Below are 19,489 nucleotides of genomic sequence, written 5' to 3'. Positions count from 1 at the left end.
TTAAGCGCTTATAAGTAAGCATTTCACTGTAAGGTGAAATTGTATTTGGTGCCTGTGACAATTAAAATTAGACTTGATTTATTGAAAAAGTATTGAAAACAGGGGTGCCAATAATTTTTACCCCTAGATTTTGTTTGAACTAAATCTGTTTCTCTGAGCAATTGTATTAGTAAAAAAAAAAAAAAAAAACTTTTTTTTTTTTGCATGTAATATTCGTTCAGTATTTGTATGTTTTTTTGCTCATCTTTATCAAGGGTGCCAATAATTTCAGACATGCCTGTATATCCCCACTGCTTGATATATCCAGTTTCATAAAATAAATACTTTGAAAGTTTCTTAATTTCACAGATTTGTAGGTTTATTATGCAACGGAATTAGATGAATCTTACAAAATATGATTTTAACAAACGATCATGGTACATCAATGACTCCTTTACACAGGGCACTTCAGTTAAATGTAAGTCATAGCTGCTGAATTGCTTATTTTGTAAAGTGAGTTACACTAATTGAAGTGAGCCCTAAAAATGGAATGATGAAAATTGACACAGGACATAGTGTGGATTGTGGACACTGCTACAGCTGATTCAGAGTAACTAAGCACCTCAAATCATCCGACCTACTCATTTGAATAATCATATGGCCTTCATCCCAACAGACATTATCCACAGTATGACAATGTCAACATGCCGTTTTGAAAAGAGCACAAATTCCGTGCGGGGGGAGGGGGGGGGGGGGGGGGGGGGGGGGGGGGGGCCAAATCTGAGACTGACCAAGATTCAAAACCGTTTTAGAACAGGATTTGGGTCAGATTTTCCTCAGGTCACACTGCCAGACTGATGGAATTATGTTAATAAGTTTAAATGAGTTTACCTTTTATCAGATGGTCGGTCTGCTAAAAGGTTAGACTCAGCAATATGAAATTATCATGCAGAACAGGATGACAACCAACTATTAGCTTGAGGCACGCCACACTTTTTAATGATTTCATATTGCTGAGTGTACCTTTTAATACTTAAAAAGGTGCACCTGCAGACTCCGCATGGATTCAAAATCATTGGATTGGTGAAAGCACTGGCTGAAGGGAAAATAAATCGGGACACAGCCTATGAAAAGAAAGTGGTCCCTGAAATATCCTTCAAGAGAGACTGCTTCCCTTAAACCTCTTGGGCTTGAGGACCATTGGGCCACTCTTTGCCAGGATACTGGGCGGCATTCTGAAACCACCTCCTCTCCACCACCTCCTTGCCCAGTTCCCAAAGTCGGCAAAGATGGCGGGTGCCCGTCTTGGTGGTGATCATGAGGTAATCTTTGTTCTCCGGGTGCTGCACCACAGTGTGGCGGGCAACAACCAGGGACTGGCAGAAGCGACAGAGCACCAGCAGGTAGAGTGCGTCCCTCTCGGCTTCGTTGAGGGGAATAACACTCTCCCAGCCGGCTAGCACGTCTCTTGCCACATCCAGAGGTGTGGGGTTCTCGATCATCATGTACATGATGGTGATGGCCAGCTCGAACACGTAGTAGCCGCTGCTCATGTCCCCAAAGTCCAGGATGCCAGAGATTTTGTAGGCGGTTGAATCGTCTGGTTGCACCAAGATGTTGTGGTCATTGAAGTCACCATGGTTGATGCCTACAGAGACAAATGCACATTTACTTGACATATCAAACATTACACGCGCAATAGTACCAGACGTTTGCTCAAATAGTAATTAAAATCGTTCAAATGTTTTGAGCGTTTGCGTGAGTCTACCTAGAGTACCAAATGGGCGTGGTTTGTACTTTGTTGGCCTATTCCATTGGTTCCATTGCACTGAGTAAACTCAATAATGCCCAGTGAAAGTCTGAAAGAAAACCAATATTATTTGACCCCAGGTCTGATTTCACCGCTCAGTTTTAAACCATTACATTCTCCACCTGCATCAGTACCTGACCTGTCAATCATTACAACAGACTGGTTACATTGTTAAATTTAAAGGTCATATTCATTGTGGCATGCAAATGGAAAACAAAAAAATGTGCCTCTCTTGATGAACTAGTCCACACTGTTCCAGTCTGTTTTCTTCCATTTGAAGCAGGTCTATCAAAAGAGAGAGCTCTGACAGAACAGCTGGTGAAGGGAGAGACTCACACTTGCGGAAGGAGCCGAGTTTGGGCTGAACACAAGTCTTGTATAGTTGGATGACTGACTTGACCACCTGCTGTACAGGATCTCCGTCCATTAGATGGAGGTACGGCTCCAGCAGAGGGATGTTGGACAGACTCCAGATGAACTTCTCCCTCTGTAGTACATGGAGTTGAGGATGCTCCATCTATGAAAACAGACTCATCAACCGGGAACTGAGTTAACTACTGTCGATCAGATTATTTTTCAGACATTTTTAATTTTTTTAAACATGCCGTTGTACAGCTATGAGCAATTATGTATTTTGTTTTTTAATTAACTAAATATATATAATAAATATATTAATTAAATATTTGTTTGCCAATCAATCGTTATATATATATATACATATATACATATATACACATATATATTTATATATATATATATATACCAAAAGTCCTTGAAATCATCTGATCACGCATAGCAGTGGGTCATAGAGCATGCAGGGAAATGGGGGTAAAATCATGACAGTATTTTGTTAGGTCGACATTTAGAGGTGCGTTCAAAGCTCACATTCAAAGACCAACAATCCAGCATATAAAAAAACATTTTAATACGGCCTTCAGTATTACTCTATGTCCAATGCATATTTCAATCCATTGTGACGATTTCAAATTGACAGAACACATTTTCTTGCTCTCTATATAGGAGAAATGTATTCACTCACACGGAATAAGCATCAACCTCCTAGAATAGTATGTGTTGTGATGGTTTTTCAACCGCTTACAAAAACACTGCTCATTTTGTTTGGCCTGAGCCAAACCTAACAAACATTTAAAAAAAAAGACACTTTACTGGCTTCATTCTTTACTTGAAATGTGAATATGACACGTGCTTCTACACCTGCATTGCTTCCTGTTTGGGGTTTTAGGCTGGGTTTCTGTACAGCACTTTGAGATATCAGCTGATATACGAAGGGCTATACAAATACATTTGATTTTACACTGAGACACTCATAAAAAAGTGTTTTGATGATACTACAATACTCAAAGGGGGTCGTGCAGTGCTCCATTTGTAAAAAATAATAATAATAATATTAATAATAATAATAATGTAAAAAAAAAAAAGATTGGGAGGTGGGAACAAAAAGTGACCTGGTGGTCTCGGAGGTACCGGAATGCATGAAAAAATAAAATAACTTTTAAAATTAAGCATTACATGCATATCTTTATTTATTATTATTATTTATCATTACATGCATATCTTTATTTATTATTATTATTATTATTATTTATCATTACATAAATATCTTTATTTAATATTATTATTATTATTATTATTATTTATCATTACATGCATATCTTTATTATTTATTAATTTATCTATCATTACATGCATTTGTACCGTCGCGCTTACAGAAGTTGCACACCCACGGGGAACAATTTTAGTAGCCTAGGGTCTGGGAAAAATGTGGTTTTATATAAAAACATTTCATGTATCATTTTACATGAGTGGAGACTGGCAGAATCTTTTTTATTTTTATTTTTTTAAACACTGCACAAATGATCGAAATGACAGGCTACTGACAAACAGATCAATAAAAAAAACGACCTTGTCTTGAATCCATCAATAACCTAGGCCTAGGTCTGTGGAGAGACATATTGTACAGTACGCAGAGACAATTGTAGTCCCAAAAAAGCTTTCCAGTTTCACTGACTCACCCACTTATGCACAGCTCACTCACCAGCGATGGCCTCGCTCTCATACCCAAAGCCTCTCTCTCTCTCGTTTAACTTTGTAAAACATTACTGTTCACGGTATAGGCCTATCTGGAAGTTGATACAATATATGTTGTATCCTACAGTTGACAGATTAGAGTCTTCTCTTTTCAGCAGAAGCCATTTGCTTTTCAACCTGTGTTTGATTGTAGTTGAAATATTTCAAAAGGCTTGTTTTGTCTGCTTTTCACTGACAGATTGGCCGCACGTTCCCGACCGTAGGATATGAATTGTTTGGGCTACACACTGGACTACAGGAGCGCTTTTCTCTCTCTCTCACCACAGCAACGGCCACATAGTAGGTCTATATAGGGTACAATGTTGCACAAACCATAAGGCCAGACATCGCAAACAGTGAAAATATTTTGACGTCACGGGACATCATTTAATTGAGGTGTTATGTCTTACCCTCTTCAAGTTAAAATGTTGCCAACCGAACTGTATGCACTTTAAATAGAAACATTTGCAAACATTAGCCTACTTGAAAGCACCTCAGGCAGACTAATTGAAGATAATCATACTTCCTGCAGGACTGTGTCCATCTTGGCGGCCATTTTGCCAGCTTCATACAGGATCTGTGGAGAGCAGGGTACTTTGGCGATGGTGGTCCCCGGTAAATAGGTCAGCAGTCTCACCAGGTACTTCTGCATGCCAAAGCCGCAGTCTACCAGGGAAAAATAAAACAAATAGTAATTGGAAGATATCTGCAACCCTCTGGGGGAAATTGGAATATAAGCTCATCCTGTTTCACCACCTCCTTGTCAACAAAGATCAAATTAAATCTGCCTCTAGATGCTTGGCAATGTAGATTTAAAAAAGCAGCTCTGACTGTTAACTAACGTTAACCTAGCCAGAGGTAATAATTAGAGGTCGACCGATTATGATTTTTCAACGCCGATACCGATACCTATTATTGGAGGACCAAAAAAGCCGATTCCGATTAAATCGGACGATTTTTATTTTTAAATGTATTTGTAATAATGACAATTACAACAATACTGAATGAACACTTATTTTAACTTAATATAATACATCAATAAAATCTATTTAGCCTCAAGTCAATAATGAAACATGTTCAATTTGGTTTAAATAATGCAAAAACAAAGTGTTGGAGAAGAAAGTAAAAGTGCAATATGTGCCATGTAAAACATGTGCCATGTAAGAAAGCTAACGTTTAAGTTCCTTGCTCAAAACATGAGAACATATGAAAGCTGGTGGTTCCTTTTAACATGAGTCTTCAATATTCCCAGGTAAGAAGTTTTAGGTTGTAGTTATTATAGGACTATTTCCCTCTATACCATTTGTATTTAATTAACCGTTGACTATTGGATGTTCTTATAGGTACTTTAGTATTGCCAGTGTAACAGTATAGCTTCCGTCCCTCTCCTCGCTCCTCCCCGGGCTCGAACCAGCAACAACGACAACAGCCACCACATCGAAGCAGCGTTACCCATGCAGAGCAAGGGAAACAAACACCCCAAGGCTCAGAGCGAGTAGCTATCGCTAACTAGCCAGCCATTTCACTTCGGTTACACCAGCCTCATCTCGGGAGTTGATCGGCTTGATGTCATAAACAGCGCAATGCTTGACGCACAACGGAGAGCTGCTGGCAAAACGCACGAGTGCGCTGTTTGAATGAATGTTTACGCGCCTGCTTCTGCCTACCTCCGCTCATTCAGATACTTAAATACTTGTATGCTCAGTCAGATTATAATCAACGCAGGACACACTAGATAATATCTAGTATTATCATCAACCATGTGTAGTTAACTAGTGATTATGATTGATTGTTTTTTATAAGATAAGTTTAATGCTAGCTAGCAACTTACCTTGGCTTACTGCATTTGCGTAACAGGAAGTCTCCTTGTGGAGTGCAAGGAGAGAGAGGCAGGTCGTTATTGCGTTGGACTAGTTAACTGTAAGGTTGCAAGTTTGGATCCCCGAGCTGACAAGGTGAAAATCTGTCGTTCTGCCCCTGAACGAGGCAGTTAACCCCACCGTTTCTAGGCCGTCATTGAAAATAAGAATGTGTTATTAACTGACTTGCCAAGTCAAATACAGATTAAATAAAAGGTGTAAACAATTACAATTTTAAAAATTGAAAAAAAAAATTGCCGTCCAGAAATACCGATTTCCGATTGTTATGAAAACTTGAAATCGGCCCTAATTAATCGTCCAACCTCTAGTAATAATACTCAGACTCCTCAACATTAAAATGCAGTGTAACTGGTATGATTTCAGTTTGACCTCTTATTGAAGGTTTCCCCAGGTCTGATTCTCTAGTGATGCAGTATTGAAGGTTTCCCCAGGTCTGATTCTCTAGTGCTGCAGTATTGAAGGTTTCCCCCAGGTCTGATTCTCTAGTGCTGCTGTATTGAAGGTTTCCCCAGGTCTGATTCTCTAGTGATGCAGTATTGAAGGTTTCCCCAGGTCTGATTCTCTAGTGCTGCAGTATTGAAGGTTTCCCCCTCAGGTCTGATTCTCTAGTGCTGCTGTATTGAAGGTTTCCCCAGGTCTGATTCTCTAGTGCTGCAGTATTGAAGGTTTCCCCAGGTCTGATTCTCTAGTGCTGCAGTATTGAAGGTTTCCCCAGGTCTGATTCTCTAGTGCTGCTGTATTGAAGGTTTCCCCAGGTCTGATTCTCTAGTGATGCAGTATTGAAGGTTTCCCCAGGTCTGATTCTCTAGTGATGCAGTATTGAAGGTTTCCCCCTCAGGTCTGATTCTCTAGTGCTGCAGTATTGAAGGTTTCCCCCAGGTCTGATTCTCTAGAGATGCAGTATTGAAGGTTTCCCCCTCAGGTCTGATTCTCTAGTGCTGCAGTATTGAAGGTTTCCCCAGGTCTGATTCTCTAGTGCTGCAGTATTGAAGGTTTCCCCAGGTCTGATTCTCTAGTGCTGCTGTATTGAAGGTTTCCCCAGGTCTGATTCTCTAGTGATGCAGTATTGAAGGTTTCCCCAGGTCTGATTCTCTAGTGATGCAGTATTGAAGGTTTCCCCCTCAGGTCTGATTCTCTAGTGCTGCTGTATTGAAGGTTTCCCCCAGGTCTGATTCTCTAGTGATGCAGTATTGAAGGTTTCCCCCAGGTCTGATTCTCTAGTGCTGCAGTATTGAAGGTTTCCCCCAGGTCTGATTCTCTAGTGATGCAGTATTGAAGGTTTCCCCCAGGTCTGATTCTCTAGTGATGCAGTATTGAAGGTTTCCCCCAGGTCTGATTCTCTAGTGCTGCTGTATTGAAGGTTTCCCCAGGTCTGATTCTCTAGTGCTGCAGTATTGAAGGTTTCCCCCAGGTCTGATTCTCTAGTGATGCAGTATTAAAGGTTTCCCCCTCAGGTCTGATTCTCTAGTGATGCAGTATTGAAGGTTTCCCCCTCAGGTCTGATTCTCTAGTGATGCAGTATTGAAGGTTTCCCCCTCAGGTCTGATTCTCTAGTGATGCAGTATTGAAGGTTTCCCCCTCAGGTCTGATTCTCTAGTGCCGCAGTATTGAAGGTTTCCCCAGGTCTGATTCTCTAGTGCTGCAGTATTGAAGGTTTCCCCAGGTCTGATTCTCTAGTGCTGCAGTATTGAAGGTTTCCCCAGGTCTGATTCTCTAGTGATGCAGTATTGAAGGTTTCCCCAGGTCTGATTCTCTAGTGCTGCAGTATTGAAGGTTTCCCCAGGTCTGATTCTCTAGTGCCGCAGTATTGAAGGTTTCCCCCTCAGGTCTGATTCTCTAGTGATGCAGTATTGAAGGTTTCCCCAGTTCTGATTCTCTAGTGCCGCAGTATTGAAGGTTTCCCCCTCAGGTCTGATTCTCTAGTCATGCAGTATTGAAGGTTTCCCCCTCAGGTCTGATTCTCTAGTCATGCAGTATTGTTATTCATATTTCCAGACACTGAATGTAACTTTTACACCAGGCGAAAAAAACTCAAATTGCTGGACGGCCAAGTGTCTGTATGCAAGTTTTCACTCCTCCCTTATTCTTGAAAGATCAATTAGGGTCACTGATTAGTTATGAACTACCCTAACCTGGTTGTCTGGGTCTTAAATTGGACAAATTCACAGGATATAAAGCAGACACGATTACAAGCATACCCCTAACATGATGCAGCCACCACTATGCTTGAAAATATGGAGTGGTACTCAGTAATGTGTTGGATTTGGCCACAAACATAACACTTTGAATTCAGGACAAAAAGTGAATTGTTTTGCCACACTTCTTGCAGTATTACTTTAGTGCCTTGTTGCGAACAGGATGCATGTTGTGGAAAAATGGCATTCTCTACAGGCTTCCTTCTTTCCCCTATGTCATTTAGGTTAGTATTGTGGAGTAACTATAATGTTGTTGATCCATCCTCAGTTCTCTCCTATCACAGACATTAAATTCAGTAACTGTTTTAAAGTCGGCATTGGCCTCATGGTGAAATCCCTGAGCGGTTTCCTTCCTCTCCGGCAACTGAGTTAGGAAGGACGCGTGTATCTTTGAGTGACTGGGTGTATTGATACACCCTGCAAAGTGTAATTAATAATTTCACCATGCTCAAAGGGATGTGTAATGTCTGCTTTAAAAAAATAAATAAAAATAGGTGTCCTTTGCGAAGCATTGGTCTTTGTGTTTGAAATTCACTGCTCGACTATGGGACTTCAAAACATAATTTTATGTGTGGGGTACAGAGATGAGGTAGTAATTTAAAAATAATGTTAAAACTATTATTGCACACAGAGTGAGTCCATGTAAACTACGTGACTTAAGCACATTTTTACTCAACTTATTTTGCTTGCCGTAACAAACGTGTTGAATATTTAAAATGACTCAAGAGATTTCAGCTTTTCATTAATTAGTAAACATTTCAAAAAACATTATTCCACTTTGATGGGGTAGTGTGTGTAGGCTAGTGACAAAAATATATAAATGTAATACATTTTAAATTCAGGCTGTAAAAACTAATTGTGGAAAAGGTCAATGCAATATATACAGTCAAAAGTTTGGACACACCTACTCATAAGGGTTTCTTTATTTTTTTTACTATTTTCGACATTGTAAAATAATAGAAGACATCAAAACTATTGTTGGAATCGGCTAAACTTTGAACATTGAGATATGAAATAAATGATAGGAAAGCAGCAGAAACAAAGGAGTAAAAGAGACAGGGTTTTATGTCAGAAGTTAAGGGTTCTCTGAAGAAAGACAGGAGGCTTTGGAATGTGTTGGGTGGACGAGAGGAGAGCAACGTGTTGATATAGGGAAGACAGATGCACATCTGTGGATTAGGTGGAGGGGTTGAGGTCAGGAGGTGAGGACAGATTCACTTAAGGGAGTAATAAGGGTTTGGTATCCTGTTACCATTTTCCTGTTGAACCATAAGATGTAAGGATTGGAGAGAAGCAGGAGTGTCTTAAGTGGGATGTTTATAACTGTGATGGTGAGAAATGTTTTGCTGTATTAAATTACAGCTGTACAGAGCCTTTGGGAAGAATTAAACTTGGTTAAAGCTTCTCTAGTGTCCGTTGGTTATTTACTCTGAAATATAAAGAACCTAACAGATGGCGAGCCAGCCAGGAGTTCACCACGAATTATAGTCAAACCAAAGAGTCCAGATCAGTGGAGCAGAGCTGGCAACAAACAATGTAGGTTTGTTCCTATATCGGTTTCCACTCATTTTGACATCTTGGGGAGATGAGAATCGTTGGCTGAACTAATTATGGGATACGAAGAGCCAAAGTTGAATTCTATAGGTCCATTGTGTAACGACCAGTCATAGCTTTATAGTAAATGGTAAGGCCCGGAAAGTAAACTCATACAGGCTGGTACCTGTAGGGTAAGTCCTACTAGTACTATAAAGTCAATAGTAAATCCCAGTGGGTTAATACCTGTGATTACTATTAATATAGGGGGAGTCCCAGAAGGTGAACCTGCGAAGGGTAAGTCCTAGGAGGTAAATCCGGCGGGATTGGTTCCTTACATAAAAACTATAACGGGGTGAGAGTCTAGTTGTAGTAGCCATAAAAGTGTGAATGGGAGGTTAGTTGTGTTCCCTGTTGGGGTGGTGAACCATGGCAGATTATGTGGAAATAAGAAGACAAGTGTGAATAATTTTGGTGGCGTGTGTTATCAATAATAGCGATATGGGTGGAGATACGGCACCAAGCCATTAAATAAATCCGTATTCTCCAGTAATAAATTCACAGACGCTATGGTATCGGTTCTAATACATGGTGTTATTAAGTGCCGTCACCAATGAATTATTATCCGGGAGAAGTGTGCAGTGCCATCTTAGAAAATAGTTAATAGAAGTGTATTATAGAGTGTTTAGGGAATAACTATTGATATGGCGACAAACAGACCTGTTTCTCCCTGTAATATAGACCTAGCAGAGTTGAATAAAGCCATGGAGGTGCTAAAAGAAGAGCATTCTACCAATGCGGCTGGAATATGGGAAGAATTTAGCATATTAGATTTTAAAAAATGAACATTTTCCTGCTGACAGGGAATTCAAATCAATTATTATTTTTTTAAATACAGGTGAGGCAATTATGACTTGGCATAAAAACAGAAACAGCTCCATATACCAGCATTTTGATGTCAGCATTCTATCAACAGCAAATGCATAACGCTAAACCCAGAATGAGTAACACCAGTACACCGCTACAGAGGGACTGGGAGTGCATTGATAGAATTTGCATTTCTGTTTTGATGGCTGGTTTTAACCCTGACGATGTTTTGAGAGTGGAATATGACTCCACTCACCTCGCAGACGTGCGAGGGGTTAATAAGGGCCATGGAGAACATCATTAACTATAGTTTCAATGGCAGAGAATAGACTTAAGAAGCATAGCGAAAACACGTCAAAGCGTAAGGATATGGTCCCACATGTAAAAACGGGGAGCTATCGGCATTGGAAGCCTGAGTGTAAAGGTGACACTGGAACCTAGTGCATTAGCAAGAAATGCAGCTATACAAGAGTTTGCATCTTTTTCAACTTATCGTTTTCAGATTAGCACCTTCATCTAGCGTGTATAGTCTGTTCAATCGATAAGTGGTTCATAGGGATTATAGTTTCTATGTGATGGAGGACAAGACGTATGAGGTCACATTTTACCGAACTTTTAGTAGAGTACCGATGGGATTTACACAAAGTCCCACTTGGTATCATTTTGCATTGAAACAATCGTTAAAAGATGCAGTCTATCACAGTGCCATCCGTTTTGTCACCAAAGCCCCATATACTACCCACCACTGCGACCTGTACGCTCTTGTTGGCTGGCCCTCGCTTTATATTCATCACCAAACTCAATGGCTCCAGGTTATCTACAAGACCCTGCTAGGTAAAGTCCCGCCTTATGTCAGCTCGCTGGTCACCATAGCAGCACCCACCCATAGCACGCGCTCCAGCAAGTGTATTTCACTGGTCACCCCCAGGGCCAATTCCTCCTTTGGCCGCCTCTTGTTCCAGTTCTCTGCTGCCAATGACTGGAACGAACTACAAAGATCTCTGAAACTGCAAACACTTATCCCTCACTAGCTTTAAGCACCAACTGTCAGAGCAGCTCACAGATCACTGCATATAGCCCATCTATAAATAGCCCAAACAACTACCTCATCCCCTACTGTATTTATTTAGCTCCCTTGCACATTCATCTACTGCAAATCTACCATTCCAGTGTTTTTAATTGCTATACCGTAGTTACGTTGCCACCGTGGCCTTTTTATTGCCTTTACCTCCCTTATCGCACCCCATTTGCTCACATTGTATATATAGACTTGTTTTTGTACTGTATGTTTTTTTTACTTCATGTGTAACTCTGTGTTGTATGTGTCGAACGGCTTTGCTTTATCTTGGTCGCAGTCGTAAATGAGAACTTGTTCAACTTGCCTACCTGGTTAAACAAAGTTAAAATAAATAGGGTGTCAATGGTAGGTTCTGTGTTGGTACAATACGTGGATGATTTGTTATTAGCGTCAAAAGATGAAGAAACTCATGCGAGACCTCACCACATTTGTAGACTATTTGGCGGAACAGGGTCATATAGCGAGCACAACTAGCAAAGCAAGAAGTAACATTTGGCATTTTTTATTTCTAAGAGCGAGATACACATTACCCGGGATCGGGTAGAAACCATGAAGTGTTTGGCACAGCCAAAACACTCCTCGCACGCTCAGGAAAACTTTAGGAGTTTTCAATTTTGTTAGACATTTTATTTAGTCATTCTCTGAAATTGCTGAGACACTTCCAGAGTTGACGGAAGGGGGGGGGGGGATCCAAAACCTAGGCCTGATTTGTAAGAGACAGCACTGGAATGGGGGAAAGTATTGTATACAGATGGTTCTAGTTACATGACCACAGAAGGGAACAGAGTAACGGGGTACACTGTGTGGTATGCATTTGGAGTAGTTCATGATTTGGGTACATTGTGGTCACATCGGGGCATGTTTTAACAGCAATAGAAACACCAGTAAAATAAATGGTCTGGAGGTAGAGACATGATTAGAAGCATGTCAGTTACCCATTAAATTAGCAGTGGTGAAATGTGAAGCTCATACTAGTCGTACAGTTATAAAAAAATATATTTGTTTTAATCGCCATAGGTAATCGTAAAGCAGACGAAATGGCTAAGGCAGCTGCCTTGGTGAGAGAAAGTGTTAGAGAACCACATGTAAATATTGCGGATCCCAAACGGTTTTAAAAACGGCTCTATCCACCGGATGTGTACCAAACTCACTAAAAGTGGCAGTAATAAAGCCTCTCTTGAAAAAGCCTAGTGACCATGTCCCCCGTGCATCCCGCAAAGGCGGAGGTGTTGCTAACATTTACGATAGCAAATTTCAATTTACAAGAAAAAATATATATATTTTGAGCTTCTAGTCATGAAATCTATGCAGCTTACTCAATCACTTTTTATAGCTAATGTTTACAGGCCTCCTGGGCCATACACTGCGTTCCTCACTGAGTTCCCCGAATTCCTATCGGACCTTGTAGTCATAGCAGATAATATTCTAATTTTTGGTGATTTTAATATTCACATGGAAAAGTCCACAGACCCACTCCAAAAGGCTTTCGGAGCCATCATCAACTCAGTGGGTTTTGTCCAACATGTCTCTGGACCTACTCACTGTCACAGTCATACTGTGGACCTAGTTTTGTCCCATGGACTAAATGTTGTGGATCTTAATATTTTTCTTCATAATCCTGGACTATTAGACCACCATTTTATTACGTTTGCAATCGCAACAAATAACCTGCTCAGACCCCAACAAAGGAGCCTCAAAAGTCATGCTATAAATTCTCAGACAACAGAAAGATTCCTTGATGCCCTTCCAGACTCCCTCTGCCTACCCAAGGACGTCAGAGGACAAAAATCAGTTAACCACCTAACTGAGGAACTCAATTTAACCTTGCGCAATACCCTAGATGCAGTCGCACCCCTAAAAACATGTCATAAGAGACTAGGTCCCTGGTATACAGAAAATACCCGAGCTCTGAAGCAAGCTTCCAGAAAATTGGAACGGAAATGGCGCCACACCAAACTGGAAGTCTTCCGACTAGCTTGGAAAGACAGTACCGTGCAGTATCGAAGAGCCTTCACTGCTGCTCGATCATCCTATTTTTCCAACTTAATTGAGGAAAATAAGAACAAGCCGAAATTTATTTTTGATACTGTCGAAAAGCTAACTAAAACGCTGCATTCCCCAAGAGAGGATGGCTTTCACATCAGCAGTAATAAATTCATAAACTTCTTTGAGGACAAGATCATGATCATTAGAAAACAAATTACGGACTCTTTAAATCTGCGTATTCCTCCAAAGCTCAGTTGTCCTGAGTCTCCACAACTCTGCCAGGACCTAGGATCAAGAGACACACTCAAGTGTTTTAGTACTATATCTCTTGACACAATGATGAAAATAATCATGGCCTCTAAATCTTCAAGCTGCATACTGGATGGACCCTATTCCAACTAAACTACTGAAAGAGCTGCTTCCTGTGCTTGGCCCTCCTATGTTGACCATAATAAATGGCTCTCTATCCACCGGATGTGTACCAAACTCACTAAAAGTGGCAGTAATAAAGCCTCTTGAAAAAGCCAAACCTTGACCCGGAAAATATAAAAAAACGAATTGGCTATCGAATCTTCCATTCCTCTCAAATTTTTGAAAAAGCTGTTGCGCAGCAACTCACTGCCTTCCTGAAGACAAACAATGTATACGAAATGATTCAGTCTGGTTTTAGACCCCATCATAGCACTGAGACTGCACCTGTGAAGGTGGTAAATTACCTTTTAATGGCGTCAGACCGAGTCTCTGCATCTGTCCTCGTGCTCCGAGACCGTCGTGCTGCTTTTGATACCATTGATCACCACATTCTATTGGGGAACTCAGTGAGGAGAGATTGGAAACACAATCTTGTCTACACGGACAAGTTCTGGCCTGGTTTAGATCTTATCTGTCGGAAAGATATCAGTTTGTCTCTGTGAATGGATTGTCCTCTGACAAATCAACTGTACATTTCGGTGTTCCTCAAGGTTCCGTTTTAGGACCACTATTGTTTTCACCATACATTTTACCTCTTGGGGATGTCATTCGAAAACATAATGTCAACTTTCACTGCTATGCGGATGACACATTTCAATGAAACATGGTGAAGCCCCAAAATTTCCCTCGCTAGAAGCTTGTGTTTCAGACATAAGTGTCACAGGCCGGCTCATAGCCTGTGGCAAAAATGAGGGGACGCGAACAACAGGTATGGGCCAATTAAAAAATTTTCTTTATTATAAACAAACTATTAACTTTAAACTAAGAGAAAGGTATGAGGTGTGGAAGTATCATAATGTAAGGTGTATGTAAAGTGCATGGATGTGTGAATCTGTGTGTGTGAATGACTGAGTGAAAACTATGCAAAACTACAAAATGGGTTCATACCTGGAGGAGCAGAGAGAGAAGTGATTAGTGACAGTTTAAATACTTAGAGCCCAGGTGACTCCAATCACTGGTGATTCCAATCACTAACGACCCTCTGCCTGCAGGAGGAACCGCCCCTGCACTGCAGAGGAGCCGTGACCCCCCCGCCCCCCCCCTTAAAATGAGGGTCCCACCCTCAACCCAACTTCCTCCAACATATTCAAAACAATTCAAATTACCCATACCAGTCCCGGCTCCTAGTAGTAGCCCCGTGTCCCCCAAATGACTGTCCACCCCTCAAACTCGGCAGCCCTGGTACCTGGGGAGCAATTTAAGAGGAAAGAGGCGCAGACAGCCCGTAGGGGTCAGCAGAGAGAAGATAAACTAGGTTAAAGGAGTACGGGACAGAGCAGAAAAACAAGTGGGTTGTGGTCAGTGAACACAGTTAAAGGGGTCAAACCAGAACCAGACCTCGAAGTGCTGTAAAGCCCAAATGAGACCTAAAGCCTCTTTTTCAATTACAGAATAGTTTGATACTTATTAAATTTCCATGAGAAGAAACTGCCTGGACACTCAACATTGTTATCATTCTCCTGGAGAAGCACAGCCCCAGCGCCGATTTGACTGGCGTCTACCTGCAATTTGAAAGGTTTCCTAAAATTTGGTGGTGCCAACACAGGTGCCAAACACAAAAGAGCCTTAACTGCATCAAATGCCTCTTGACACTGGGTGGACCAGATAAATTAAGCCTTGTCCTTCAACAGATTGGTCAGGGGGGACACTACTACTGAAAAGTTTACAGAAAGCACGATAGTACCCCGCCATTCCCAGGAAGCGCATCAGTTCTTTCTTTGTGGAGGGCTGTGGGAACTGCTTCACAGCCTGGACCTTGGCTTCCACGGGACAGACAAATCCCTGACCAACAACCTTGCCTAGGTATGTGACTGTAGCTTTGGCAAACTCACATTTTGCCAAATGAATAGTCAACCTGGCTCACACCAGTCTTTCGAACAGGGCTTGCACTCTCCAAACATGCTTCTCCCAGGAGTCTGAGTACACGACCACGTCGTCCAAATAAACGGCACACCCTTCCAGACCAGAGACCACCCGATTCATTAGCCTCTGGAAGGTGGCTGGAGCATTCCGCAAGCCATCACTGTATAAGAGAACAAACCAGACAGAGTTATAAAGGCAGCAATCTCACAAGCTCTTTTGGTAAGGGGTACTTGCCAAAATCCCTTTAAAAAAAAAAATCACATTTGCTAACATACTTTGCTGACCCAACTTGATCAATACAGTCCTCCATCCTAGGAAGAGGGTAAAGGTCTGCTTTAGTAACATTGTTAACTTTTCTATAATCAGTGCAAGGTCTGAAAGTGGAATCAGACTTTTTGACCAAAAGACAGGGTGAAGCCCAATTTGAACAAATTGGCTCCGCAATACAATTGTCCAACATATACTGCACCTCTGTTTCCAGTTTCAATCTCTTCCTCAGATACACGATAAAATCTCTTTTTGATAGGCTTAGCATCTCCGATGTCTATATCATGCTCAATTAAGTGGGTTTGCGATGGAGTGTCTGTTAGAAATATGAATAAACAATATCCTCATTTTAAATAGAACTGTAACTTACTGTTTTATTATATCTGATTAACAATATGAGTTCATAAGGGATTGTATGACACAGACAAGGAGTAATTAAAGTTAATGAACACCATTCCAACTAGGAAGAAAGAAATGGGTTGTGGATTAAGTAAACAGACAAGGTAAACAGATAAGGTAGTGATCGATAATGGTGAGTCAACAGTTAATTCAGTTGTGTGTCCTGTGTATGTGCTAGGGGGGGGTCAGAATGAACTTTTAAAGTTCCCTTTGACCCAGTCTGGAGGAGGAGATTCATTTTAGGAGCAATGAAATGACATCATGTTATTGCATTTAAACTGTTGCTCGTGGTAACGTGGGAGCGCGCTCCGAGAATAAACTCTGTTACCTATTATTGATAAGACTGGTCTCCGTCTATTTTATGCAAACAAGAATCTTATAAATTCTCATAAAATAGATTAAGGGAATTCAATTAATGAAAACATTGGTATAATTAAATTACAGTAACAGTGTCAGAAAACAAAACAGGGTAGTTTCTAATAAGAGCTATCAATTCATCACGTTTCTCAGAGTCTAAATGATCTACCAAAACCAAGGTTTTGCAAAGTCTGGGAGTTTTTCAACCGACCTTGTAAGACCTCATCCGAAACCCGTTAACGTCCTCCTCTTCTCATCCCCTCCACCAAATTAAAGCCACAAGATGCAGTGACTGGAGCAGCAGTCAACGATGACATCACCACTGGAGTGCCTTCTACTTTGCTTAGATCCCGGGAGTGATAACATTTTAACAGGTTCACTTGGCATAATTTAGAGGACTTCCTGTGACTAGGGGTTTCAATAAGAGAGTTCAAATCTGACACTTTACACAACACATTGAAAGGACCACAGTATTTTGCCTGAAAAGGTGAACTTACAAGAGGCAGAAGAGCAAGTACACGATCACCGGGACTAAACTCACGCAGCTCAGCCTGTCCGTCATATTTCAGTTTCATTTTCCGTTGAGAAGATTTTAGTTTCTTTCGCCAGTTCACCAGCCCTATACAACTTCAACCTAAAACCCATTTACATCGTTAATAAGGTTCTGAGGTGGTTCTTCAGGCAAACAACCATCCTGCAACACTGCTAAAGGCCCACGCACCTTATGACCAAACACTAAGTAATTTGGGCTAAACCCTGTGCTTTCCTGCACTACTTCACGAGCAGCTAGTAACAGCCAAGGTAACCCCTCTCAATCTGCAGCCAGTTCTGTACAATATGCACGAAGCAAGAATTTTAAAGTTTGATGAAAGCGTTCCAAAGCTCCCTGGCTCTGGGCATGGAACGCAGTAGACTTGTTGTGTTTAACTTTAAGCTGTTTGAGAACCTGAGCAAATAAATGGGAGGTAAAGTTAGACCCTAGATCTGACTGGATGATTTTTTTTAAGCACAAATGTTGAAATAAATTGAGTTAACGCTTTAACTCCTGATTTTGAAGTTATGGTACGCAACGACAAAGCTGCCGGATATCTGGTTACTTGACACATAAAAGTTAATAAGTAACTATGACCTGACTTGGACCTTGGTAAAGGCCCAACACAATCGATAATAAGATGCTCAAAAGGTTGCCCTATGGCTGGTATTGGATACAAAGGTGCTGGCAATACAACCTGGTTTGGCTTGCTTGTGCGCTGACACGTATCACAAGTTGCAATAAACTGAGATACATCCCGCTTTAAACGAGCCCAGAAAAAATAACGAAGTATACGATCAGAAGTTTTACGAACACCCATATGACCTGCCACATCACCATGTGAAGTTTGCAACACTTTATTTGGCAAAGTAGTAGGTACAACTATTTGAAAGACTGGTTCTCCTAGTGTGGAACCCATTTCCTGACCAACAGCCCAACAAGAAGAAAATAACACTGAGCACTATTCGTCACCACTGAATCAGGAACTACTTTATCAAACAGATCAGCCAAGTTAGTATCGGCCTTTTGCTCAGCCATCAATTAATCTCTAGAACTAGTCAACTGTTCTGTCTGGAGTTTGACCGGCAACTCAAGACTTTCTGGCTTACTCTCAATCTCCTTACGAGAGGCCGCGCGGGTAACCGCACAAACGGGAAATAGCTCAGGAGACATAGTTTTGATCCCTCGATTCCCTTGCAGGTGACACTGAAGGTTGCTTCTTACAGATGTTTAGTTTGCCATCTGCCCACACCTTACTACCTGCCAAGTCATTCCCCAAAATTATGTGGACTCCCTCTACTGGCAACTGGGGTCTAACCCCAACATCTACATAACCCTCTACCAGACCACATTTTAGGGTAACTTCATGTAAAGGACAAGAGAATGGAACTAAACCCATACCACATACCAGTACACAACTGCCAGTATCAGACTCTTTAGAGAACGGCAAAACATATTCCAGAATAAAATAATCTAAAGCTCCAGTGTCTCTTAAGATCTTGATTGAAACATTTTGGTTGCCGTCTACCAGGGACACTACACCATCTGAAATAAAGGCTGAAACATCAGTGGGAAGACTGAGAATCAAACTCAACTAGTGGCTGAAAAAGCTCACCCTTGGAGTCAGAGGCTGTAACAGGAGCTGCCATCACAGCAGGTTTAACTTGACCTGACTTTTTTTTATTTAAGCAGAGGACAATCTTTCTTCCAATGTCCTTCAACTAAACAGTAGCGACAGGTATTAGCATTAACCGGTGATTTAAGTCCTCCAGACCCAAACTTCTGCTGAGGTCTTTGGAAAGAAGCCCCAGAAAAAGGTGACCTACTAGTCCTAGGAATAAAGTTATTTTTAATGTCACCGTTTGACTCAAAATACCATTCATGTGTTAGCCTGTACTCATCTGCAAGGACTGCTGCATCACTTGGAGACTTAACTTTACGTTCATTCATGTATGTAGCAACCTGGTCAGACACAGAAGTTTTGAACTGTTCTAACAATCAAATTAGACAGACCCTCAAAAGTACTAACTTCAGAAGCTGTACACCAACGATTAAATGCAGAAGTTAAATCACGAACCAACTCAGAATAGGTTTGTGAATCTAACTTTTTCCTGTAACGAAAACATTGACGATATGCCTCTGGCACAAGCTCATAGACCTTCAGAACTGCTGATTTAACTTTAG

The 19,489-nt window shown here is 41.1% G+C and overlaps 1 protein-coding gene across 3 annotated transcripts in view; it reads right to left on the bottom strand.

Moving 5' to 3' along the window:
- Positions 1–321: 321 nt before the first annotated feature.
- Positions 322–19,489, bottom strand: part of LOC110528925 (hydroxylysine kinase) — a 34,457-nt gene continuing 15,289 nt past the window's right edge. For 2 of the 3 annotated variants that reach the window (XM_021611173.2, XM_036986235.1), the window contains 3 exons: positions 4,401–4,543; positions 2,126–2,306; positions 322–1,627 (listed from right to left, as the gene is read on the bottom strand). In XM_021611173.2, coding sequence (XP_021466848.1) covers positions 1,155–1,627; positions 2,126–2,306; positions 4,401–4,543 — 797 coding nt within the window. In that variant the 3' untranslated portion in view covers positions 322–1,154. The remainder of the gene's footprint in view (positions 1,628–2,125; positions 2,307–4,400; positions 4,544–19,489) is intronic. The other variant, XM_021611128.2, reaches the window with a different exon arrangement.

The sequence above is a fragment of the Oncorhynchus mykiss genome, chromosome 1 (genome assembly GCF_013265735.2).
Source record: "Oncorhynchus mykiss isolate Arlee chromosome 1, USDA_OmykA_1.1, whole genome shotgun sequence".
In the NCBI taxonomy this organism is placed as follows: Eukaryota; Metazoa; Chordata; class Actinopteri; order Salmoniformes; family Salmonidae; genus Oncorhynchus; species Oncorhynchus mykiss.
Note: the sequence above shows the minus strand (reverse complement) of the source record. Positions and strands in the feature narration are given on the sequence as shown.